At 38.2% G+C, this 26,514-nt stretch overlaps 2 protein-coding genes and 1 long non-coding RNA gene across 3 annotated transcripts; 2 read left to right on the top strand and 1 right to left on the bottom strand.

The window, feature by feature from the left end:
* The first annotated feature begins 1,091 nt into the window (after nucleotides 1-1,091).
* On the top strand, nucleotides 1,092-11,823 carry LOC117381665 (dual specificity protein kinase CLK4-like). The gene is made up of 13 exons (XM_033978657.2): nucleotides 1,092-1,177; nucleotides 1,677-1,762; nucleotides 4,755-4,852; nucleotides 5,701-5,785; nucleotides 6,253-6,319; nucleotides 6,429-6,542; nucleotides 8,007-8,173; nucleotides 8,833-8,927; nucleotides 9,720-9,849; nucleotides 9,927-10,009; nucleotides 10,400-10,479; nucleotides 11,000-11,090; nucleotides 11,592-11,823. Exons 2-13 carry the CDS (start codon nucleotides 1,729-1,731, stop codon nucleotides 11,745-11,747), a joined length of 1,200 nt encoding a protein of 399 aa, XP_033834548.2. The 5' UTR covers nucleotides 1,092-1,177; nucleotides 1,677-1,728; the 3' UTR covers nucleotides 11,748-11,823.
* A 5,032-nt stretch (nucleotides 11,824-16,855) lies between these two features.
* LOC117381663 (glucose-dependent insulinotropic receptor) lies at nucleotides 16,856-20,610 on the bottom strand. The gene is made up of 4 exons (XM_033978656.2): nucleotides 20,261-20,610; nucleotides 18,576-18,661; nucleotides 17,903-18,144; nucleotides 16,856-17,206 (listed from the first exon to the last, which is right to left on the bottom strand). Exons 1-4 carry the CDS (start codon nucleotides 20,608-20,610, stop codon nucleotides 16,856-16,858), a joined length of 1,029 nt encoding a protein of 342 aa, XP_033834547.1.
* A 2,458-nt stretch (nucleotides 20,611-23,068) lies between these two features.
* On the top strand, nucleotides 23,069-25,416 carry LOC129456820 (uncharacterized). Its single transcript, XR_008648955.1, has 3 exons — nucleotides 23,069-23,151; nucleotides 24,430-24,546; nucleotides 25,154-25,416. It is a non-coding gene; the product is annotated as an uncharacterized LOC129456820 (long non-coding RNA).
* The last annotated feature ends 1,098 nt before the right edge of the window (nucleotides 25,417-26,514 follow it).

Raw genomic sequence — 26,514 nt, 5'->3', positions numbered from 1 at the left:
GCTGTTGTGGCCCCCGGTGAAAATGTCTTTGACACCCCTGCCCCAGTTGAACCTCTCAGGAGCAGTGGATTCACAGGGACCCTCCAGATCTGAGCCTTGGTCTTAGTCTGTTCCTATTTCGAAGATGCTGTTGACACTTTATTCATTTACACCTCAGTTTGACTTGGTGACAGAAACATGGTGGCTCAGTCACCACACACACTAACACATTCACACAAATTAAGAGGCGGCTGAAGCGTCTTTGCTCAATGACACAACAATAATATTCAGTGCAGGTGGTGCAGATCAAACTGTAAACCCAGATTCTGTCACATAAAAATGGGTCATTGTTTGTTTTGGTGGTGTTCAAGTTCTTCTGCAGCTCATAGTTTCAGGAGAGAAGGGGCCTATGGGAGATTCACAGCTTTTGAAAGAAATATTCAAACTTTCGATCCACAAATGTTGAACCTTATCATTTTTATTTGTTTGGGATTGGCTCCACAAACTTGTTATATTAATATGATGTCTTAAAGTCCTTTCAGGTGACAACAATCACGTCTTTGGTGTTGAATAACGGCACCACTTTCTTTGATAGCTTCTAGTGGAGGCTATTGTGAACTTCACTTTTGGTTATTTACACTGACAAAGATGTTGAACTTTGTGTCAGTTTTTGTTTCATGCAGCTAGGCCCAGTAATTACAGAGATATTAGCCATAAACCAGGTCAAAAAATCTGAGAATTAAACAGCAAATTCCACCATAGAACTCTGCCCTGTCCTCCATCTCTGTTTAAACTAAAGGATGTCATGTGAAGCCAACCTATTGTTTTGTACCTGTGGTGTTGATAACTACATTACATTCATTCACTGCATTTCTTCTTTTTTTTTTTTTTTTGCTGAAAGTGCTTTGTCTTAATTTGTCCCCGGGGTCTTGCTGAAGGTTAAAGGGACGTAATGCATCCCACAGGGCAGGAAAAGGAACCAGGAAAACCCAGAGCAGGAGCAGGTCCGGAGGTCGTGGGTCTTAACTATGAATAGATTTGAAAACAGAGAAGAGGGAGTGTCTTTAACCCTTTGGACAAACCTGCGTTAACTGGACCACGGTCAGAACAGAGGAGGACCAGACCAGGACTAAGTCAGAACTAGATCAGGACTAACCCGACGTCAAAACCAAACCAGAGACTCAAGCAGAGATTTCAGGTAAACCCAAACCAGAATTTTAAAAGGAATTTGTACATCACTTAAAATTCAGAATTTTTTTTTCCTCCATTTCATTCAAGATTTTTTTTTTTTTTTTTTTTTTTTCCCAATTACTGAAACCAATAAACTCAAAATCAACAATACTCAATCAATACTTAAATTAACATACATATTTAGTAAATTTTTTTCTAATTCAAATTTAAAATCATGCACAATCTGGGACAAATGGAAACACATAAGGACATTCACACTTACACACTACATCAAAATTGGGACTAAACTGGTACTAAACCTGAACTAAACCAGGACTTGAATTAAACTAAACCTAAACTAAAACTAAAGTGTTCATCTGGACCATCTGGCTCAAACTGGGACTGGAGTTTGAACCCACACTCCAAGTCAACTTTTTGATGGAATACTTATGTGTACATGTCAAATTTGTGAAAAATATATATAGGTGTGTGGTTTTATTTTTATTATTTTCTGTCTCTTGTTTCAGTTGTCTTCAGATTGGGCAGAGGCTGAGGAACACCAAAGGTCGACCCAGAAAAATGGGCCAAAACGACCAGAGTGAATTAACTGCAGGTAAAACATATCCTTATTTTTTTTTCTTTTAAGGAGACAAAAAAAAAGTCGCCACCTGGATTTAACTAAGCAAATAGGTTGTAGTTGCTGCAGTTGGTCTGGTCTAGGTTCAGCAGAATGAGGTCAGCTGACACCTGAATATACTGAATGACCAGGTTATTCCATCAATGGATTTTTTCTTCCCTGATGGCACGGGCATATTCCAAGATGACAATGCCAGGATTCATCGGGCTCAAATTGTGAAAGAGTGGTTCAGGGAGACATCATTTTCACACATGGATTGTCCACCACAGAGTTCAGACCTTAACCCCATTGAGAATCTTTGGGATGTGCTGGAGAAGGCTTTGTGCAGCGTCAGACTCCACCATCATCAATGCAACATCTTGGTGAAAAATTAATGCAACACTGGATGGAAATAAATCTTGTGACATTGCAGAAGCAAAATCGACACAATGCCACAGTGAATGCCAGCGAAAGGCAGAACAACCAAATATGAGAATGTGTTACCTTTTTTTTTGGTGGCGACTTTTTTTTGGCCAAGCAGTGTATTATGCACTACAGAGGTGGGTAGAGTTGCCATAAATTGTACACAAGTAAAAGTAGTGTTAACATTAACAAAATAATATTACTCGAGCAGAAGTAGTAGTGGTCCAAGAAATGACTTAAGTAAGAGTAAAAAAGTATTTGGGGAAAGAGTAACTTAAAGAGTAGCTGTTGAGATATAACATCTGATTTACAATTTGAAGTTAACCAAAGCCAAATTCTTATATAATGCACAAAATGCGGTATTTTCAAAAGACAGACACAAAAATGAGAAAAAACAAAATCATATCTGAAGAAGCTGTGCAAGAAACACAAATGTTCAAATCATTTCACATTGTCGACTTAAAGCTTTTGTCACTTGTAGACTTGTAGAGTTGCCAAAACTTTTACTCAAGTAAGAGTAAATGTATGCTACTAGAAAAACACTCTAAAGAAATTGTAATTCAGAAAGTTACTCAAGTAATTGTAACTGAGTACTACCCACCTCTGATGCAGAATTGACTCTAATACCATTTCCTTATCAAAAACGTACAGAGAGTTATATTTTGCTTTATTCACACTTGTTTGATGAATCCTTCTTTAGTAAGTCCACTCTTAAGCTTAATAAAACACATGATTCTGAATTCTCGGTTTTGTGGGAGACCTCTGGACTCCTGCTGTTTTTAAATCTAAATCTGAGCATTTCTGCGTCAGTTTGTATTCATTATAACCACATGTTTCTGTTAGTATGCTGGAAAAAAGTTGTTAATTCTTTAGGCACTATTCCAGTAGTTTTATCAAATCAAACTTTCAGACAGTAAAAAAAAAAAAAACACATTTAGTTGGATGAATTAAGCTATTTTGCTCCTAAAATCCTGATTATTTTTCATTTTTACAGTTATTTTGTAACTTGAATAATCGTTTATCAATAGTCAGCGTTTATTTTTCAGTCATTGGACTAGTCACACAATTTCTTATCATTTGTATTAATGCATTTTTAACGTAAAACAAAAATAAAACACACTAAAGGTTTCTAGGTAAAAAAAAATATTTAGTGGATTGTGGATTTGTCTATAATTAATTCACAGTTCTTTTTTTTTTTCTTTTTGCTTACTTTAATAATGCCACTGTCTTTGTTATAAAAGGTGTTTTGTCGTGTTGTGTCTGCATTGTCCAGATAACAATTACGATTATTAAAATCGTTAACAATTATTGTAGTAGTTGATTATTTATTATTATATTATTCTGACTAATTGCTTCAGCCCTAATTATCAGTCAGTCATCTTGACATCTCTAGTCGACCACAGTCCTGTCCACCTGATCTGGACGTTGCCATGGGCACCACCACCATCGTCATTGAAGTTGTATTATTTTTCATTGGGGCTGCCGATCTTGACAGCAAATAAGGTCTATAGGGACTAAAAAGCAGTTTTAAAGCCTCCCAGAGAATCGATGCAGTGTTGACTTGATGGTGCACATGAACATTTAACATTTTAACAAAAAACAACCTACTTTATGTCAGATTTTAGCGGCAAAACTTTTCTCAAATTCTCCACTGAAATGAGCACGATCCCACTTAACCACAAAGAAACCACAAAGAAAGTGCTGTGGGAATGCAAACAAATAATTTGAATTAATCATTAGATTTGTATTTACTGTGACAATAAACAATCACTCTAGGCTCATGTACATTTGTGTGCCAAACTGTAACTGTTCTGAGATGTTTTTAATCAGTTCTTCATATAGTTGTTGTGGATAAACTAATCACAGCTCGTGCTTTTGGCGAAAATTTGGAGCACAGTAACTTTTGGCAACATGGCAAGCTTTCTGACTGGCCGTAGACCTTAGACTGTATAAAGAAGTGTACTGAGGGAGTGTGGCGTCACCCATAGTGTTCAGCTCCAAACCAATGAAGCCAGTCAAGGCTAGCAGTTATAGCGGCTAGTCTGCAAGCAGAGACCATTTTTGGAAATCAGAGTACATCTATCGTAGCAACCAAAAAGTTAATCCATAGTGAAGGTGTTGAAGTTACATGACCCTTTTCCACCCACTTCACTGGTTTGGCACAGGACAGGCATTTAGTAACGCTGTCAGTCAAACCTGTTGCTAACGCTAGCGGAACGACCTCTGGGAAAGAAGGTGCCTGATTGGTTTGTTATCAATGTTCATATGGAGTGGATTGGATTAATATGAGCAATTTTAAGACCAAAATGATGAGCCTGACAGCAACAGTTACAGAGAGAGGGGTGATGGTCAATAGAAAGTGAATTGGAGCCAAGGTCGATGGAGCCAAATCGTGCCCATGCTCACTTCCTATTTGGAATGCGGCGACTATGTCCATTTTATATATAGCTTATGATTCCACATCATTACATTACATACATGACTCCACTGACACTGTCCTGTCTGCACATGGTGTAGAGGAGTGTCTATTTGTGTCTATAATGTCCACACTCTATTTGTCCCACAGACCCCGGCACTGATGACATGTCCCCAGCCTCAAAGCCTCATAAAACAGACTGCATCAAGGCAGAGCTGACAGAGAGCACCGCAGACGCTACTGAACAGGTATGCACAGCCATCTACAATAACAAACAATACCTCTCAGCCTTACACCATTAATACCATGAGCCTTATGTAAGATATCATACCAAATGTATTTATATAGCGCTTTACATCTGTCAAAGTGCTAAACATAAACAGAAACATACTCACATTATCTATTTGAACGTATTATTTCACGTTCACTGTACTCTCTATGAAAAAGTAATTTGGCCATTGCTATCTGCCAAAAGAGAACACTGTATGAAATGTATCTGTAAGGGAGTACTTCACAGAGTCCCGGAATATCTCACTTGCTTGTTAATCATTGATACAGGAACATTTATTACAAGATCACATGATTGTTTAAGTATAAGGACTAGCCACACCAGAGCTGAGATGGGAAAAAGGGCTTTTGGCTGTTTTTCTTCCTAAAAATTGAATATATTTCAAGGTCATGCAAAATTGGATTCTTTGGTGCCACAAATGCAGTTTAATAATCTGGTAAAAAACATTTATACTCATACCTGGACCTGTTTTTAATGTTTTATATAGACTTATGTTCTTATTTGTTTTGTGCATCTTCAATGCAAAACTCTGCACTAGTCTCATAGGAAAGCGATTATAAACTCATCACAGTGAATTAGGATGCACAAGGTGAGTGAGGAATAACTTTGGACCACTGCAAACCGTTTAAAATGAACATGTTCTGTCTTTCATGTTGTTAAGACAGTAAAAATCAGGTACAGCACCTCAATCACAAAAAAACATTTCAGGTAAAGCAATAACAACCAACCTTGGTGATATTTTCCTCTGCTTCCTGTTTTTATCGACCACAATGGATCTGAACATGGACATCTCTCCTGTCGTCAAAGAGAGGTCAAAGGGCAGAGAGCGGTGACTATAGTGACGAGGAAGGGCATCTGGCTTACCAAGAGGGACTGTTGCTCAATGGGAGATGTATGACAGTAATTCTCAAACATTTAAGTACCAACCTTGCAGTGACATCACACTGGGAGTGTTCTGCATGTATGGCTATGGTGGAATTTTCAGCAGTTCTCACAATGCACACATAAGCAAACACAGCCTGATAAGTTTTTAGATAGTCTCCAAAAATACAAAAATACAAAATGGATTAAACAACACATTTCCGTGAGCCTGTGATCCAAACAACATCAATGAGAGTGACTGAAAAATTGTTGGCCAATGCTAGCTGTCTTGTGACTCTAATGCTATTTAAGAGGGACGTGTTTAACAGCATGAATAACCTCAGATTAAAGTCTAACTTGAGTAGAAGACCTTCAGACAGAGCAATGCCTCTAGTTAGCTTCAACACCCCAGGGCTGCAAAGTATAAATGAACTTTTTATGCCTAGTGAGGCCCTGTAATGAATCTATACTGTTTACATGTATCTCTGTTTTCTACAGATGAGGTTGTATCCACTTTGGGAAAAGGAGCCTTCGGTAAAGTCGCCAAGTGCCTCGATCGACACAAGTGAGTCGGACTTTAATATCTCAACATGGGGTTTGATGATTGTAATAATCCACATATCAATAATAAAACAATATTAAAACATTTATCCCATATATTCTGTTTTCCTCAGAAATGAATACGTGGCTGTGAAAATCGTAAGGAACATCGACTGTTTCAGTGAAGTGGCTCGGTCTGAAATCGCAGTTCTGGAGGAGATTAACTCTTTGGACGATGACAACATTTTGTGAGTAAAACTTTTGTGATAATAGTTATACAAAAGTGACACTATTGATACTTTGCAATGATATCATGCTGGGGGTGTTCTACATGTACTCTACTGTATCATCTGGGTGACATTAGCTCAGTTTGTCCATTGATCCAAAGGCTGGTGGTTCGAATCCCACTCTCAACATAAACATCATTGGTTGAGTGGTCAGATCCATTGACCCACAGGTTGGATTCAAGCTCCCACAGATGAATACTGTCATTGTGTCCTTGGGCAAGACACTTAACCCCCATCACCCCCAATGTCTGTGTACTCTGGTGTGAATGTGTGTGTGAGTGGGTGAGTGGTTCCTTGATGTAAAACACTCTGAGTGCCTTGAAGGTGAAAAAGCGCTATATAAAATGATCATTTACCATGTGTGACCATGTGTCTCTAATGGTTAGGGGTTACAATGGGAACACAATGCACACATTAGCAAACACTGTCAAAAAAGATTGTAAAAACTTGTGAAAACGAGAAAAAACACAGAATGGATTTAAACGAGACATTTTCAGGAACCTGTGATCAATACGATGGTCTGTTTTTTTCAATATAAAAGGTGAGCGTGACTAACTGAAAAACTGTTGGCTAACTAGCTTGTGACTTTAATTTTGTGTGAGAGACTTACACACAAAATTTACAGCACAAATCATGTTGTAGTTCCAGCTAAGTCAGTTCTTTATTGTCAGATTGTGTAAAAATAAAGCCCAGATTAAAGTCTAATAAAACCTCAGACAGAGCAGAGCCTACAGTTACCACCACACCTCCAGGTAATGGTGATGACATCAGCTGCAAAGGATCAATTGTGTGTCTGGAAATCCTGAATGAGTCAATGTGAATAGTTTACATAGTTATTGTCCCTGTGTCTGAGTGCTCCAGCAAACATTTACTTGAGTCACTTCTTAATAAACTTTACTTCTTGTAGTAGTTTTCATATCCCTTACATTTGATATATATTTGAGTATAACTATACATGTCTACTTGAGAAAAGCTTTGGTTACTCTTCAAGCTCATCATATTGACGCTTTAATAATTCTTAAAATCTGTGTGAAATACTTTTACTTAGTAGTAGTTTTTATGTGATATGTTTGATTGTATTTAAGTGTTTTCCCTTTCTATGTGCACTTATACTTAAAGGCTCTGTACCTGACTTTTAAATTTTTTAAATGTGAAAAACAGAACAAGTTAATTTTAAATGGTTTGCAATGGTCCAAAGTTATTCCTCACTTACTGGAGTAAAGCTAACAACAACAACTAATATGCACTTCCTGATTATCTGAAAATAAAACACTTTATAATTAGATGCAGACAGTACACAATGGACTTATTTTGACTTCAAGAGCTGCTTATACAATATATCTGTAGAATTTCCGTTCATAAATACTGTAGTCTACCCACTCCTGGAGATTTAAACATGCCTTCTATGTGTGTGTGTCTGTGCAGTGCGTGTGTTCGGATGCAGGACTGGTTCAATCACGAGGGACACATCTGCATTGTGTTTGAGCTGTTGGGACTGAGCACCTGCGAGTTTCTGCAGCAGAACCACTACGCCCCCTTCAGCCTGGAGCAGATCCGACACATGGCCTTCCAGCTGTTCAGAGCCGTCTCCTGTGAGTGCGCCAACTCAGGCTGTTTAGATTGTACAAGGCGACAATGTGAGTCTGAAGTACTGTGCCGATTATGGACAGTATTGTGAAGTAACTAAATACACACCAAAAGTACAATATTTTAGTAACTATTCCAGTGCAGTTACTTTTTCATTCAAGCTGGGATGAGACCTGCCACAATATACAACTTGACAGGAATACATTGTGGAATTTCATCATCAAATGCAGGCTTTGAACAGCAACGTATTCATGAGAAAAATAGAAAACCCCGCTCTTACAGTGAGTTTATGTGATTTTTTGTTTACTTATAATACTGATAATGCGTAACAAACAGTGAAACAAACATAAAGCTGTTTTAATTGTATGACATGTTTTTTTTTTACACATATTTTTTATACACATTATAATCCAAAGAAATTCAGTCAAATCGATAAAATAGTGGGCATACTTCTCGGTCCAATAGTAAAATTCAGGTTTTTTATTCTTTTTTTTTCAAATGATTCCAAAATAAGTTTCATTAAAACAACATAGCTGATTAGATTACATTATGACATTAGCAGAGTTCTAGTTGCACAAGTTTTACCAGACTGGATTTAGAAATTAAAAATGATTAGTTACAATTTTAAATTACAGCAGAGAAATCTAATGTATTTTTTCTTCAGTCCTTCACAGAAACAAACTGACGCACACAGACCTAAAGCCAGAGAACATTCTGCTCGTCTCCTCTGACTTCAACCTGGAATACAACGAAAACACAGTACGCATCTAAAAAAAATTTATTCGGTAACGTATAATAGGCTGAGTAATAACCAAAATAATAAATTTTTCATAAATACACAAAAGCATTATTCAAAGCAATATACTACAACTTCACAAACCTGATGTGATGTGCAGCAATTTCATTAGTGGGACGCACGCTGATTGTGTTGTAATGTCACTCTGAAGGGGGAGTGACTTGGCACAGAGAGCAAAGTGAGGGGAGAGCAGAGCATCTAAAACAAAACTCATAAAACATGTTAATGCGTTGTTTTCAGCAAATATAACATTTCAAAACAACAAAACGTAACATGGTGGTCTAAATATGTGATGTGCTGGCAGTTAATAGTCCATAGACTGTACAAAGAAGTGGACTAAGAGAGTGTGATGTCACCTATAGCGTTTGGTTCAATTGAAGATCATTGCTCGCTGTTATGGGGCGAATTTAGAGCCGAGGTCCATATTTGGAATTCTAACTATGAGAATTATAGTAACCAAAAATCCAATCTGCTGTCAATCAGAGCTGTTTCTAACGCTAGCAGGAGCAACCTCTGGGAAAGAAGTCGTATGATTTGTCTGTTATTAATGTTCATATGTTGGTTTACAGACACAATAGTGGAATAGAAAGACCAGGATCATGTAGAGCGGGTTAACACGAACATTTTAAGAGCAAAATGATGAGTCTGACGGCAGCAGTTACAGAGAGAGGGGCGACAATCTATGGTTAATACGCCATAGAAGTGCAATACCTCCTCTTTATCTTTTTAATACACTGTTTTATTTTGTTTTGCAGCAGCGTGATGAAAAGAAGTTGAAGAGCATTGATGTGAAAGTGGTGGATTTTGGCACCGCAACATTTGACCACGAATATCACGAGTCTCTGGTGTCCACCCGGCATTACCGCGCTCCAGAAGTCATTCTTGGTAAAAATCTCTGAAACAAAAATGCGATAAAACGATAAAATATGATCATAAACTGATGTGTGATTATGTTTATCCAGATCTTGGGTGGAACCAGTCGTGTGATGTCTGGAGTCTCGGTTGTGTTCTGATGGAGTTCTATGTTGGGCGGACACTTTTCCCGGTAAAAAAGTCATCTTATTAATGCAGTCTGTGCTTTCTGTTTGTATTTCTTTGAGCACACTTCACAATTTGTTTCCAGTGGGGGTATTTTGTGTGGTAATTCATCATAACAAGAGGGGATACATCATGTAAAGAAATACAATTCAAACAAATATTAAAAAACACCAAAATATAAATAAATGTCCAATGTTTTTGTAATTAAGAACAAATCAGCATTACAATTGTTTTCAGTAAAAGCTATATTTGAGTTGAATGCGTTTACCATCTGGTAGTAAGTTTTCACAGTAGGCTAAGTTAACAAAATTGCTATGAAAAAAGTTTGTGGGTATTTCTTGAAAATTTCTGTCTGTCATAGTCATGCTTCATTGTTGTGACACATTTTGTTTTTCAGACTCATGACAGTCAGGAGCATCTGGCCATGATGGAGAGAGTCCTGGGTCCGATCCCTGCTCACCTGCTTAAACAGACAAAGTAACACAAGCTTTAAACGTGCTCTATCAGATTTTTACAGCTTTAAAAACCTGAAAAACAGAACTATTTTAAATGGTTTGCAGTGGTCCAGCATTATTCCTCACTAACTCTATGCATTCTGAACATCCTAATTATTATGAGTTTTGAGTTTTACAAGTGCTCTTCACAATTTTCAGAGACCAAAGCAGAGTTTTGCTGTGACGGTACAGCCAATAACCTCTGGGATACTAACAAGCACTTCCTGATTATCGGACAATAAAACATTTTCTAATTAGATACAGACCATAGACAGTAGACATATTTTCATGTCAAAAGCTGTTTATACAGTGTATCTGTGCAGGGGGAAGACACATTTAGCTTAAGTACACTGGATACAGGGTTTTCAAAGTGGAACAAAACACAGCAGTATTTTGTTATTAAACTATATGATGTTTTAATAGAATTATCTACTGTTCCTAGTCATTTTTTGGCAAGTTTAGTGCAAACTAGGTACATTTGTAACACTGTTTGTGTTTGGCAGAAAGCAGCACTATGTCCACAATGAGCGTCTGAAGTTGGAGGAGGACATTTCCAGAGACACTTACATCCACAAACACTGTAAACCACTGAAGGTCAGAACTCACTGAAAAAAGACATATCTGACTATTGAATTGCGTGATAACGATCTATGGGCTCACCATCATCCAGTTTTGTATCTCTGTTTTATCTGTAAATATGTGTTTTTAACTTTGTCTTGTACAGTGTCCTTGAGTGTCCTGAAAGGCGCTTTCAAATAAAATGTATTATTATTATTATCATTATTATTATGTCTGGGAATCATCTATCAATGTATTTAGATACCAGTACTAAAACAATACCTAGTTTACGTTACAAAACATTTTTGCCCTAAGAAAGGAGGTATGGGGCACTCAGGAGGGGCTGGTTTACAGAAACATGATCCCCTCAGCCATCACATTCCTTTTGAAAAATAATTTCTCAAGGACAATAAAGTCTAAAGTCTGATTGTCTCCCTAGAGATGGATAGGTTTAATGATGAATTAGAGTAAGAATTTGATTTTAGATTAATGCGATGTGTTACTCCTCTTAATGACATCTATGTTGTGTGTTTTCAGGAGTACATGCAGTGCAGCAGAGATGATGAGCGGCAGCTGTTTGACCTGCTCTCACTGATGCTCCAGTACGATGTAGTGCGTAGGATTACCCTGGAGGAGGCGCTGTGGCACCCCTTCTTCATCCCCATCAGAGCCAAGAAGAAACAGTGCATCTGATGTCCAACACAACAACAGAGTTTGGCCTTTGAACTTCTGGATTCAACAGAGCTAAACCCAAGCTAAACATTATCTAAGAAAGCCTGGCATACATTAGTATTTTATTCACGGACGGACTGTCTAAGAAGTCAAATAATCAGTGACAGAAAAATAATTAAATGAGATCTATTCTGCTAAATTGGCTTTTCAGAGCTTTCAACCACGTTATAGTTGTTTCCCTTCTCATTACCCTCTCAAGTTGTATGTAGAGTGATTCATGCACATTTCAGTAATCTTTATTCTCCTGTATTCAACAAGCCTTTGATCTGATTTACCCATTTTCACCCCCACCGGTACACGCCTAGGGCTCTATACTTACTATGTTGTATGCTTTTATTTTCTTAACCGCCTATATAGGTAGGATTCAGCAGAGTCACATAGCTATTTTGGCGCAAACAAAAAAAAAAAAAAAAAAATCAGCTGCTTGCTAGTGTGATGTGCAGCCATCCCATCCATAGGACGGGCCAACATCTTTCACTCTGATTTTCCTGCTCTTTTTCAAAGCAGTGTCTTTCCCAGGATGCACAGGGGGATTTACAGTAGTACAGTTAAAATATGTTTTTTTATTTGGTATTGCTAATTTTCCCAATGTACATGACAGTATACTACTGTATAATCACGGTAATGCAGTTTTTCTCTCCCACCCCTTTTTCTCTCAAAATTCATTGCAATTTACGGTATCTACTATAACAATAGTAAAACACTGTTGGAATTTGGATTATAACTACATAACAGGTAACAAGCACAATATGTTTTCTTTAAAGAGGGGATATTACACCTTTAAGGGCTAGGGTTAACTGTTAACACCTAACATTTATATCACCAGGTTACCTTTTATTGATTTCAAAACGCTATATTTGTTTTACAAGTTTCACTTTTGTTTTTGATGCTCTGTGAACCCCCTCCCTTGGCTTTTTGTACTCCATAGTGGAACAGAGTTGTAGTTTTGTATCATGCTTTTGTATATTATGTAAAAATGTGTGAGGTAGGCTTGTGGGCGGAGCCTTGTACAGGACTAACCATAAGGGCCCAGGAGAGATCATCAAATTACTCAAACATGCATGGATGTTTTTGATGAAGGAACAGCATTATAACTTGACAGAACGCTTCAAAAAGTAAATTTTGCGTAATACCCTCTCTTTAAGATAAATATTTTCTCATTGCATCAGATTTGCCTTAAATGTTATAGTGAGATGAATTGCATAGATTCACATACATACCCCTTTTATGCAGTAGAGCTATGGAGCCTAAAACAATGCACATGGCCAGTTTTCATTGTATTTTCCATCATGATCTACCTCAGTTAGATTATAAATAGTTTTAAACGTGTAGTATAAATGTACAGACGTGTGGAGACCATTCCTTTGTAAATGTGCCTTTGGTTTCAATTAGCAGCAGTTTGTTAATAAAAGTTTTGTCCTTTGAGTATCAAATGAAATCTCTGAGTCTGATTTTAATTTCAGTGTTCAAATATTTCACATTATTATTTTAAAGCACACTGTGTAGCTTTTCTGGCCACCTGCATGTGTCTATGGAGATGCTACTGCTGTACCTGGAATGTTCCACAGTATGGCATTATACTTATCTTGCATTTTCTCTTAATTACAGGTGGTTTTATTGATAAAACACAATGAAAATATGCATTGTTTCCGTGATTGCCAGGTTCAATATGTGGAAGATTTCAGGTCAGAGCATTAACATGATGACAAGCAGGTGCCAGACTCTCCCTCATAAAAGTTACACAGTGCCACTTTCATTTTGTTAACTAAATATTTAAACTTTTATGTTTACATTACCGAAAGGACAAGATCGCGGATACAAGCGGCCGAAATGAGTTTCGTCCGCAGGGTGGCTGGGCGCACCCTTAGGGATAGGGTGAGGAGCTCAGTCACACGGGAGGAGCTCGGAGTAGAGCCGCTGCTCCTACACGTCGAGAGGAGCCAGCTGAGGTGGCTCGGGCATCTGCTCAGGATGCCTCCTGAGGGAGGTTCTGGGCATGTCCCACCGGGAGGAGGCCCCAGGAAAGACCCAGGACACGCTGGAGGGACTATGTCTCTCGGCTGGCCTGGGAACGCCTTGGGGTCCCATCGGAGGAGCTGGAGGACGTGTCTGGGGTGAGGGAATTCTGGGAGTCCCTGTTTAGACTGCTGCCCCCGCGACCAGGCCCCGGATAAGCGGAAGAAAATGGATGGATGGATCGATCGATGTTTACATTTCACCTGACCTATGGATGTTGACCTCAAGAGCTGCATATTTGACTTCAAGAGCTGTTTATAGAATATATCTACAGGGCGTTACAGGGCGTTTTGCCCAAATACATGGGGAAAAAATAGGTACAGGCCCTTGGTGTGACCGTAGTGACAAAAACATTAGTCTAATAAAAGGAATTGTGTTTTGATCAGAGAATTTTCCCAGCAGCCATTCATTTGAGACAGTTTTATGATCATGACACGATTAGCTTACACTGCATGTTACATCTGCTTCGTCACAAAGCACTCTGGGTAATCGACTCCATTTGTCTGCTGAGAGAGTGCGCTGCGACAGCTTAGGTAAATGTCGGAGTGCGAGCGGTTTGTTGATCGAGTGTGCTGACACGTAAAACACAGCGCACATATCAAGATGTAGGAAGTTCCCATGAGCACAGGCTTATCCCATTGTAAACAATCTCCTTTGGTCCCTGCCTGATCTGTGACTCTGAGGGAAGCAGCCTTTTCCATTTATTAGTTTGTGGAGAAGAGAGAGAAAAATAAGGTCTAATCTAGCAGGGCAAGATTGAATCAAAATGGACACAATTTAGTAAATCACAAAGGCAGTAATTTTTGAAGTACAATAAAAATCTCCTGTCTTATTCTGCATAAAAACAGCTGATTATGTAATTTAGATCTGTAAAAACTTATTCTGTAATATGATTCTTGTATTAGTCAGTTTATATTTTAGTCTTTTTGACAATTCTTCTCATAGGTGTAACTTTACATTGGACTGGAGGACATGTCCCCACCAATGTAGAGTTAACCGGAGGCCATCCCGATCAATATTTATGTCACCTTCAATGGCAGATCATCTCCAGACAGTAGTGACGCACAAGACGGCCCGTAATGTCAACATTAAGGCAGATATCTGTGTAAACCCGTCACTCAGTCATTAAGGTAGGTTAGATTACTCAATAAGAAGTGAAGCGAGTGGGGGTGGTTGGCTCCAAACACTCACTAAGTGGAAGTATTTTGAGCTCTGGGGTCTAATTTATAAAAGGTTTACATAGATTATTCTGATGACGCCCAGTCAAACACCAAAGTACGGGGAGAGAGTTACCTAATGAATCCCATATGGCAGACTTGATGTTGGTTAGCCTGCAACCAACTTACCCTACCTACTGCTACTACTGCTCCTACCCCTACTACTACTACTACTACTACGCAGAGAAGGCCTTTAAATATCAATTGCCTGTATTTTTAGAAGCAAAACGAAGCCCAACAAAATTTTGTCAAAAACTCCAAACAGAGAATGTCAAAGTCCCCAATTAAGTCCCCAATCCAGGCCCTGCTCCATTTCACTGAGGAGCACCAGGTGGAGGTGCAGATGGAGGCCACAACTTGTGTATAAGTCTCTCCATGGCCTTGGTCCAAAGTACATCTCCGACATGTTAGTGCCATATGAACCATCTCACACTCTGAGGACTTCAGGGACCGGCCTCCTGCTGGTGCCCAGAGTCAGGACTAAACATGGGGAATCAGCATTTAAGTTTTATGCAGCTAAAACCTGGAACAGTCTTCCTGAAGATGTGAGACAGGCCTCTACTTTGACAATGTTTAAATTCAGGCTCAAACCGGTTCTGTTTAGCTGTGCATATGACTGAAAGGTTTTTATTCTGCACTCTTCTCTTTTAATGGTAAATTTATGATGATTATTTGTGATTATTTATGTTTTGATTTGTGTGATTTTAATGCCTTTCTTATTCTGTAAAGCACTTTGAATTACCTTGTGTACAAATTGTGCTATACAAATAAACTTTCTTGCCTTGCCTTGCCTACTATGCCAAGTTGAAACGTGGAGATGTGGAAGTGACTCTGTCTAGAGCCACCAAAGAGGAGGCCTTACACAAAGCTACGAGTCTAGCTCTGAAGAGGCTGAAGTAACAGATGAGAAGCACTAGAACAGGTTCAGAGCTGGAGGAGAGAGACCAGGCAGACAGGATTGAGGAGCAGGAGCACCAAGTTGGGTCAGGCTGTTTCTCTGAGTGGGAGGTGGAAGCAGAGAGAGAATGTCTGAGAAGAGTGAGGTGGACTTTCACTCAGATGGTGCAGTAGAAAGTGAGTTGGAGTCAATGGAGACGGAAATGGGCCCATGATCACTTATTTGGAACACTACCACAGTGCAACTCATTCATCATTTGTAATACCAAATAACTGATCTCGCTAAATCTCCCACTGTAATGTAAAACAGAACTCCATTTTTTAACCCTAACCGAACTTGTAAAATCTAATATATATTTGATTTGCTATTGAAAAATAAGAACACACTGGGACACTGTTTTTTGCACTAAACCTCCATTTTGCTGTTTTATACAAACAAAAATATCTCCTTGGAATGGCATTAATTAAAGCATGTCAAACTTTTGTTTCATAGTCCATGTCATTGCCAGATCTGGAGCTTTATCCGATTTGGCACCATTTTTCAAACTGAGCATGCCCAGATACTTAGGTGAAATTGGTGCAAGCAGTTAAGTTGCTATAGTAACAATGCTTAGGGCAAACCAGTTTTGAGATTAATTTGATTAAATTTACTCTATATAAATAAAAGAATAAAAACTGCTTTACTGATAAAGTCCATGAAAATTGTGTATTTAAATTGTTAATAAACATTAAAAAGGAGAGCAAAGCTGAAGTCTGACTTCAGTAAAACAGAGAACTTTGATTCTGTCAAATATGATTGTTGTTGTTTCCATTTCTTAGAATCTGTTAGAAATATAAAATTGTCAAACTTTGATATAAATATATTATATTATTAAGCTTAGCAATATTTGGCTGCAATGACAGAACACATTGTTCCAAATCGGGCAATGACAGTCCACGTTAACTTGCACACGTAGCATTAGCATCGTCTCTGTTTGTGTTGTGTTGATGGTGGCCGCTTCCTCCCGTCCCTGATTGTTGTCGAGTTTTTCGTTTACAGCCTGAGAACATTTGAGCGAGCGTCTGCCGTACCTCCTTCTGCCAGAAGGCGTAGACCAGTGGGTTGAGGAGCGAGTTGGACAGTCCCAGTAGAAACAGATACCCCTCAAGGAGCTGCGTGAGCTGACAGCCTCCACACAGGAGCTTCACCACGCCAGTGATGAAGAAGGGGCACCAGAGAAGCACAAAGCATCCCACCAGCATGGCCACGGTGCGCAGGGCCCGGACGTGACTCCAGTAAGGGCTCTTAAGCTGTGGGATCAAAAGGGACATACAACATTATCACACTGCCGTGTTTGCAAGGAGACAAGGGATCAATGACAATGTTTGTTTATTAGTCCGCCAGGGGTGAATAAAACACAGCACTACTACTACCAAAATGCACTTCACCCACCTTGCCTTGTGTAAATGTGATCTGTGAGTATAAGTGTTGGTGATGGCTAATGGTGCAGACTGTCTGTCTCACTTCTGTCAGTCTGCTCCAGGGCAGTAGAAGAACAATAACCGAGTATGGACTGAATGAATAATGCATTATAAAACTTGTTAGGTGTTTTTACAGGCTCAATATAAAGCCAATGTGAGAGAGAAATTGCATTTATGTGCTGTACCAAGGGCACTCACTGCCAGCTCAGTTAACTTGGCCTAAGTCATCAGAGGTATAATACTCCCTACGAGGGAAGCATAGCCAGACTAGTCTGTACTAGACTAGAATGGATTATTCATGTCTACGGGTGCTGGCTCCTGTTCTGATGATAAAATGGATTTGTTCCATACTGAGTATAGCATTTCCATGAACATTAGCTGGTATCCTCCATAAAACTTCCCTAGTGCACCATTAACACAGTTGTCTATGTCACATGTTGTTTAAATATAACTTGTTAAAATATAACAACTTTAAATAACATTGTGTGTTCTACATTTTGTTGTTTCAGTGGTTTTGAAATGTACCTTGTTGTGGTGGTCTGAAGTGCTGCCGTGCTCACTGGTCCTGGACCCTGCCTGTCTGACCTCCAGGATCTGTCTCTGGTGAGAACATGCGATCTTCAGGATGTCCAGGTAGATGTAGAGGAACACAGAGACCACGGGGAAGAAGCAGACGCTGTACAGTATAATGATCCCCACGTCGTAGATCACAGAGAAGAAGTCACAGAAGCCACGGTACAGGTCGGACTGCAGCGCCGGAACATACACTGCCACAGGAGTGTACAGAAATTACTTAACTGTTATGATGAATGGTCTGTTGACTGCTTTGCCTGGAATGTTCCATAGTAAGGCATTAAACTTATTTTTCCCCTCTGACAAGGCAGTATTGCAATGTGGGGTGGGTTTTTGAGGAAGCACCCGAAAAAACCAAAACAAACATGGCGATACTATTTTAGCTGAAATATGGACTATTTTGCTTTGCAATCAAGTACATTTAGCAAGTCTGATTTCTCTATTCACTCTGCTGTTGTGGCGCTTAAACCAATCATCTTAAATTATTCTACTGAACAGCCTGTCTTTTCTCAAGCTGTTTAAACCTGAGCAATCCCAGATTAATCATGTGACTCTATAGTGCTACAAAACAAGTCTACAGTCACTTTCATTCATTCATTCAGTCTAAATATGAGTTCCTCCTCACCTGGCATGAACCCCAAGGCAAAGGCACAGACCCAAAGAGAAGCCAGGGCCCAGAACGCCACTGCTCTGCCCGACCTCTGCGCGTACCTACAAGTGCAGGTACATGTTAGACTACAATTTCACAAAAGCATAGTTAACATCATTATATTAAGGTTTTCAAAATGTTGCTTCCTGGTTGGTCATGGGTAATTCCATAACTGTTATCTAGCAACCATAATGTAAACTAAGCCAAAACATGTCTAATTTATGCACTAGTTATGTTTAGACAAATAAAATGAAATAATAACACTTTTATTTTGTTAAATGAAGGTTTAAACTGTCAGAAAAATCCTTCCTTGAGCATAATTTGTCTGTATTTTGGATGGACTTTTCCGTGTTGATGACATAGGTAGAGGGATTCTGTTTTAGAACTCAGTCGCTCCAAGTTTGATCCATAGTAAAAGCCAAAGCTAAATCTGTCAACTGGACAACACGTTGTAGGAGTGAAGACGTTTCACTGCTCATCCAAGCCGCTTCTTCAGTTCTGGTCAGATTGCTGGTGGACACTGCCTTATATCTATCTGAAAGGAGGAGCTAATTACACAAACTATAAACAGCTATTGTTTACAGTTTCAGCCATAATGGCCTCCATTCAACCTTTAATGGCCCTACTGTACTCGTTTTATTGTTCTTTTTGTTTAATTTGTTAGCTTTGGGTCTGAGAATAGAATTATAAATCAGTAACAGGTGATGTCTGAGGCCCCCATTCCCGTTCAAGGAAGGATTGTCTTTCCTAATCCCTTCTTTAACTCCCTTCTTAACCCATCTCTTTTCTCTGGCTAAGATCTGTCCCTCACTATCTTCAAAGGAGTGGTTAGTGGATTTGAGATGGAGATGTACGACAGACTGAGGTCCAGAGGAGCTCTCCCGACAATGTTGGTACGTTCTCTTATGGAGTGACTGCTTACTTTCTCCAGTTTCTCTTCACTACACTGAAATGAGAGTAAATGACTTTGTTTATGGCCTGGGATTTGTCCTTTGGGTGAACCACTTTCTGTCTTAAACTGTTTGTAGGTTTGAAATAGTCAATTTGGTCAAATCAACAATTGTGAATCAGCACAACCCAGCAAGTAAAAGTAGATGAGTTAGACGAGTAGACGAGCCGACTTAACCTGGCGTGTGACTCCTGTAGTCATTGATTCTACTGATACAGCTCTGTACATTTAAATACACTGAAAATTAATTGGCCTATTTATAATATATTACTATATATTAGATGGCAACATAGAATAAATGTGCAGAGGCCAAGTAAAAAAGGCTGTTTGCTGGATACAGTCTGTGTGGTTCAAGTCAGCTATTTTTCAGAATGGAAACAACAGACGCAGAGGCATCGCGTAGCTGCAGTTGGAGCATACAGAGCAAATTTACTGCCTCAAAAAAAAAAAAACAAGCGTTCAAGAATGATTTTTTTTCTCTTATTAACGCTCTTAATGGGAACGTGGGCTTAAAGCCACAGACTTTTCTATGTTTTTCAGTGCTATAAACCCAACCCGGAAAAAAGAACATACTTTTATTTTAGTCTATTTTTTGGCTAAAAAGCTACATTTTATTGTGGCTTTAACTGATGTAAAACTATGCTAATTATTGATCACAGGTAATATCGAACTACAGAGAGTAATAATTAAAAAACATCAAAACCTGACATACTTTAAGGGCATTTTGATGGCGGCGTAACGGTCCAAAGATATCAAGAACATAGACATGATGGAAGCGATGCATGGAGAACTCACAAACGTCATCCGCAAAAGACATCTGCCCCGACTCTGAGCCATGTTCGATCTGCTCTGTGTAGCATTATTGTTAGCACCATCTGTGTTTAAATCCTCTGTGGCTAAACCTGTGATGGCGACTCCAACCAATGTGTCTGCTACGGCCAAGTTCAACACAAAGCACCAACTTTGACGCTTCTTTTTGAAGAGGATTTTGAGTAGAGCCGCAGCGACGAGCAGGTTGGTGGAGATGATGGCACAAGAGGCAGTGATCAGAATGACAGCCATAATGTGAGGCTGGAGGGCGATCGTAGAGGAGCAGTGGACAGTCTGAGATGAGCCAACTGGATCAACATTGGCAGAGGGTGAAGCCAGAATGGACATGTTTGGAAAAAATATCTGCAGAAAATACAAAAAAAAATTTACATTTTCAGACAAAGTTGAGGGGTAAAAATATATATATATATATTGCTGCAGTTTCATGAGTCAGTTCAGTGGTGTTAGTCCTTCACAAAATGTAAAGCTCCAATGGTCCATAGGAAAAATTTTACTAAAAACGTATTCACGTATTCAATGTCAAAATTAAACAGTTCTGAAAAATAAATAGATAAATAAAAATAGAATATTATTATTAAAACATAAATTGCAAATCTGATCACAATGCTTGTCAGAGACACATAGATATTTTTCCAAAATCCAAAGAAATATCCAAATTCTTCAAGATTACAAAAACACTCAAAACTCAGCAGTTTTAATCCATTTAGACTTGAAAAAATATTTTAAAATAAAAGCAGTATGTAGATTTGTCATAAAAATCACAAAGTATGAATGTGCGCTTCAAAAATTGCTGAGCCGTCCCAGGTTTTCGTCATAGAGTTTGTCTTCTCCTTCGTCTCTGTGAAGATGTGGAATGAATGAGAACAAACTGCACAGTGACAAGGACCGCCCACCTGTGCCCAAGCCCCACCCAGTGTACAAATATGGTCTGATATGTTTGAGGAAGTTACATTTTTATGATATTTTGTATTTGGTCAGCTAGATCACAGCAGGCAGTATAGAGGGATTTTAGGGAAGTATCTGTAAACATTACTGTCTCATGTGATTAAAAGAGCTGTTTCTCATTTTTACTGTTTTAAAAACGTGAAAAAGAGAACTAGTTCATTTTAAACGGTTTTAACTTATGCATTCAGAGCATCCTAATTATTCACCGCAATGAGTTTATAAGCATTTTTCACCACTCTCAGAGACCAGAGCAGATTTTTGCTGTCACACTGTGATGGTCATAGTAAAGCTATAACAACAACTAGCATACTAATGTGCACTTCCCCATTCCCTGACAGTAAAACGCTTTAAAATTTGTTGCAGGCAGTACACAGTTGACTTATTTTAGCCTCAAGAGCTGCTTATACAGCTCAAATACGTGGAAAGAATCTGGTACAGGGACTTTAAAGGTGCACAATTAAAATTTTCCCAAATGTCCCATTGCATGGCATTAAACAAATGTAACTTGCACATATCCAATTAAAGGGTGGTTTTATTGCCAAACAAAAACATGTATTCTGTGTGATCTGCATCCTATGGACAAATCAATCATAATTTTTATAGAGATGAGCAGGACCAGAAAAGTTACATAGTGCACCTTTAATTAAACCTAAAACATGTGCATCATATTAGGTGTCAGTAGGTAAACAGAGCTAGTTAAACTCTAACCACACTGACAGAAAACATGGAGCTGATGGAGCCATTTTCCAGGAGATTTGACACAATAACAGACTAATGATGTTTCCACAGCCGAACACTCAAAACATCATCTGGACTCAGAGAGGAGACAGACGCACTGCAGTTAACACATACAAGATTATACTCAATGTTATAGTCAATTAACAAACTATCACCACCTAGAATAACTGTGTTTTCTGTTATTTTTTGACCAATTAGGTTACTAAGATAATGAGTTTTGTAATCCTTCCTAATCTGAAGTATTTTGTGAGGACTTTTCCCTATTCAGAAGATATAATATTTAGATTTCATTGATGCCACAAATTACATGAAAACACATGTTTGATGTACTGATTTGCAGGGTTGCAATATGTTGGCACCTATTGCCCTTGGTAGAAGAAGTACACAGTACTTTATTACTTTTACATCATTGCTTTACACCACTGCTATTCCAACCTCTCTGTGTACTCTGTGTCACTCATAAAAAACACAAATCATATTATTGCAGTTAATAAGTTAATAAGGTTAGTTGGTTTTAATCCAGTTGCTTGATTTATTTATTCATTTTTTATTAAATTAAGAATTCTATAGTGGAATTTGCTGATTAACTGTGAAATTGCAGATTTGTTGACCTGGTTTATGGTTAATATCTTTGTAATTACTGGGCCTATCCACATGAAACACTGGCACAAAGTTCAAAATCTTCTCTCTCAATTTAATACGATGAGTTTGTGGAACATGTTCCAAACAAATAATGATAAGGTTCAACATTTGTGGATAATAAATTTGGATATTTCAAGAATAATAAATCTCCCATAGAGTTATATACAGTTTGCCCTCCATCTGAAACTATGACACCATCAAATTCTAGAAAGTGAACACAGCCTATTAACCACACAATGCCGTATCTTCTATGGGCTACTGGATGGTTCAGGCTTTTCACTGGTCCATGGACGTCAGCATTATTGTGGCTCTGGCTCTGTGCATGTAAACAAAACAGGGACACCACTTTATACACGGCTGACAGCTTCGAGAGGAAATATATTGTCTGTTGTTTTAGTAATTTGAAGTTTCTTGGACTAAAATCAAATAGGAGGACGAGCAACACTGGTGAGTTAATGTTTCTGGGTTGAATTCATGGCTTTCTGGAATATGGTACTGAAATGTCAGGGGCTTATGTCTATGGTTGATTTAAAGAAATACTCAAATTGAACAGCTATATTTGTTGAATCTTATCATTATTTGTGATCATTTTCTGGAATTGTGTTCACAAATTTGCTATAGAAATCATGTTGTTTAAAGCGGTTTCATCAATCAGGCTTTTGTGATTGAATAATGTCACCATATTTTGAAGCATTTGTAATTCAATAACTACAAATATTAAGCATTAGTTAATATTGTGTGGGGTTTTTTAGACAGACATTTTCATTAGTGAGGTGTTTGACATGTTTCAGATGCTTACTGACAGCCATCTTCTGAACTGCCCCCAGAATAATTGCTTAGTTTCAGATGACATTACAACATTCTAGGCATATAATATCAAATTCTGATGCAGCTAAAATGAATGTTGTTAAAATGCAGATTGTGCAGTAGTATACAGTCAGTTATTGTAGAAATGATAGAAATGATCTGGTTTAGCATTTGAGAATACACCCTTTGGCTATGTCATGGCAAAAAGTTATGTTATCATAAGAAAATCACATTATAGAAACTGAAAAACACCATCTATCTCCTTTGGGACAAGCAAGTAATACCACCAGGTCAAGTTACAGCTCAGATCTATAGAGAGGCAAGCCTACTCTCAGTAGGAATGCATGTTTTTCAAGGTTTTTCAGTAGTAAAAATACATGTAAAAAAACCAACAGCACACAAAATAGATACGTTTATTACCAACATATGTGGAATATTTTGCAAAACAATAACATCTCCACAGAAGTAGGTGATGGACCTCCTTTTAACACAGGGGTGCCCAAACTCTTTTGACTGAGGGCTATATCTTGAAAAATATTCGACACAGAGGGCCACAGACCAGTGGTCAGTACACTGGATAATTCAAATAGTTGCATTTAACATACTTTAAATAAGGCTTGAAATATTAAAATTAGGTCTGTAGGACAATGTGATGTGATGTTATTTAGGTTATATTGGTAGGATTACTCAAATTTGCTGTAAAAAGTACTGATTATCATTAATTGGGCCAGTTCAACTGAAGGCCTGAGGGCCAATAAAAATTGGTCTGAGGGCCGCATTTGGCCCTCGGGCCATAGTTTGGACACCCCTGCTTTAAAACCTTTAACAAGATTAACAAGTAATTTTCAGGTGTCATCTTTTTTCTTGTTGATGATATTTGCATGAAGCTGGTTTGAATTTGACCTTTGACCTTTATAGGCTAATGATGTCTTTGAGGGCGCAGCTGGTTTCCATGGTGCTGTGTTGTGTTTATGGACTGGCGTCTCTTTTCTGTTTACGTCCAAACCGCAACAACTGGATCTCTGTGGGAGGGAGGTGAGTCTCAGGTCTAGAGCTGCACAATTAATCACAATCGCAATTAAGTGGACACAGCAAATCGCAAAGGCTGCAGTTTTTGAAGTACTATCATTTCAGCTGGATATTTTACCCAAATCATTCAGCCCTGCTCAGGTCTACACCTTACATGTTTATGAATATGTCCATGAACAATGACTTATTATCATAATGCGGCGATTTTAAAATTATATCTTGACCATTTTTGAAAACAAAAATTACATTATTAAAGTGATAGTATGTAACTTTCTGGAGGGGGAAAGTCCCCTGCATGATTCCTTGGAAATAGAAAGTTAAAACAGGAGGAGGCCCTGCTCCAGGCCAAATAAGAGTCAGATTTGTGGAGATGCAAGTCCACTCTCAGCAAGGACGGATGTTTTTCTGTGTTTTGTCAGTGCAATAAAACATCCATAATGAAAAAAAAAACATGCTTTTATTTATTTATTTTATTTTATTTTATTTTTTATTTTTTTTGACAAAACAGTTACATGCTAAGCCTTTCAAAACAACTATTTTTTATGTTGACAACAGGATCATAATATGTGACTCATTATTAATGAATTATTAATTTTAGGATTTATGTTTGCAGGAGTCTGTCCTCCATATTGCAGCACATTTCTCAGAGATTCTTTGGATTGCTCCGAACATCTCTATGATCCACAGAAAACACGAGAGTTGAAGCTTCGTGCTTTCAATGTGCCACTCCCTCCTGAAGCCAGCAGAGGGAGACAGACACTGAATCTGAGGCAAGAGACGTGTCTTTATTTTGTGGTATTGTAAACTATTGGAATGTTACATTAAAATACAAACCCTTAAAAAGTATTAAAGCACTGTATTGCATGTATAATTTAAGAGCTGGTTATGGAACGCAAATAATCCAATTGAGCTTTGGCATCAAATATAAGCTTGAAATAGAAATATTAAAATTAGATAATGTATTTTTTTGTATTAAAAACAATGTAGAACTTTCCCAATGTTTTCCCAAAGCCCTCCCAAAGCTTTGTTTTCACTGAGTAATTCCAGCTGTTATGATCAACTTCAGTTGTTGCCAGAAAAATACACAAATCAAATGATGAGAGCTGTCATTTTGAATGAATTAATTTAATTACAACAGCATTTTGCATTGGGTTCATTCACTACAGCATAGCATATATACAAAACCAACGTGAACCACAACTGGTCTCAGTCTGAATGCAAAAATCCAACATTTAACCAAATTTCCCTCCCTTGAATTCATGTTGAATCCCAAATGTCCAGTCCTAACAAAATGAAATTTAAGTCAAATGTGTTAGACTCTGTTTGCCTGTTGTTAACCAAGCAGACTCCTGATTGATAAAGAAGTAATGATACAGAGGATGTGGTGAAAGTGAAACAGTAAGTTAAAGTAGAACGCACATTGGATATTGGCACAGATAGGAAAAGGCTTTGGGCGGGTCTGATAAAATTAAGGTGACGATGAGGTCGAATAGTGTAAGCGAGACTGCTTTGTTTAACATGTAAACAATGTCTAAAGGAGCTCAAACTAATGCTGGTTCATACACGAGACAGGGTTTATAGTTTTTGCATTGTGGATTTGAAATGTAAAGTAAAATGTGTAATTCAATGATATGCTGCTGGTTTTAATCAAAAATGAAATGAGTTTGGGGTGTATTTTTATGTGTGTGGCTTAAGAAAAGGTCTAGGCCTGTAGACAAAGGTGGGTAAAGTAGCCAAAAAATTGTATTAAGTAGTATTAAGTACTAGTAAGTAAGACAACTTAAAATATAATTGTTAGGGTAAAAGTAGAAGTAAAAGTATGCTGCTAGAAAAGTACTCTCAAAAGTACAATTTCTTTAAAAAGTTACTCAAGTAAATGTAACTGAGTACTACCCACCTCTGCCTGTAGATCATATTGTAAGTAGACTTTTCTTAAACTGGTTTTACAAATGCTGTTTTGTTTACCAACCACAT

This window comes from Periophthalmus magnuspinnatus, chromosome 14 (genome assembly GCF_009829125.3).
Source record: "Periophthalmus magnuspinnatus isolate fPerMag1 chromosome 14, fPerMag1.2.pri, whole genome shotgun sequence".
NCBI classification, from domain to species: Eukaryota; Metazoa; Chordata; class Actinopteri; order Gobiiformes; family Gobiidae; genus Periophthalmus; species Periophthalmus magnuspinnatus.
The sequence above is the reverse complement of the archived record's forward strand: the minus strand, read 5'-3'. Positions and strand labels throughout refer to the sequence as shown.

Bases quoted from the DNA above. Each gene is read 5' to 3' on its own strand.
- LOC117381663 (XM_033978656.2), bottom strand. From the start codon at position 20,610: ATGGCTGTCATTCTGATCACTGCCTCTTGTGCCATCATCTCCACCAAC. The intron at 18,662-20,260 runs GTATGTCAGGTT...CTGCACTTGTAG, and splicing joins GCCATCAAAATGCCCTTAAA to GTACGCGCAGAGGTCGGGCA. The intron at 17,207-17,902 runs GTACATTTCAAA...TTGATCCCACAG, and splicing joins CTTCAGACCACCACAACAAG to CTTAAGAGCCCTTACTGGAG.
- LOC117381665 (XM_033978657.2), top strand. From the start codon at position 1,729: ATGGGCCAAAACGACCAGAGTGAATTAACTGCAG. The intron at 1,763-4,754 runs GTAAAACATATC...TTTGTCCCACAG, and splicing joins CCAGAGTGAATTAACTGCAG to ACCCCGGCACTGATGACATG. The intron at 4,853-5,700 runs GTATGCACAGCC...CTGTCGTCAAAG, and splicing joins CCGCAGACGCTACTGAACAG to AGAGGTCAAAGGGCAGAGAG.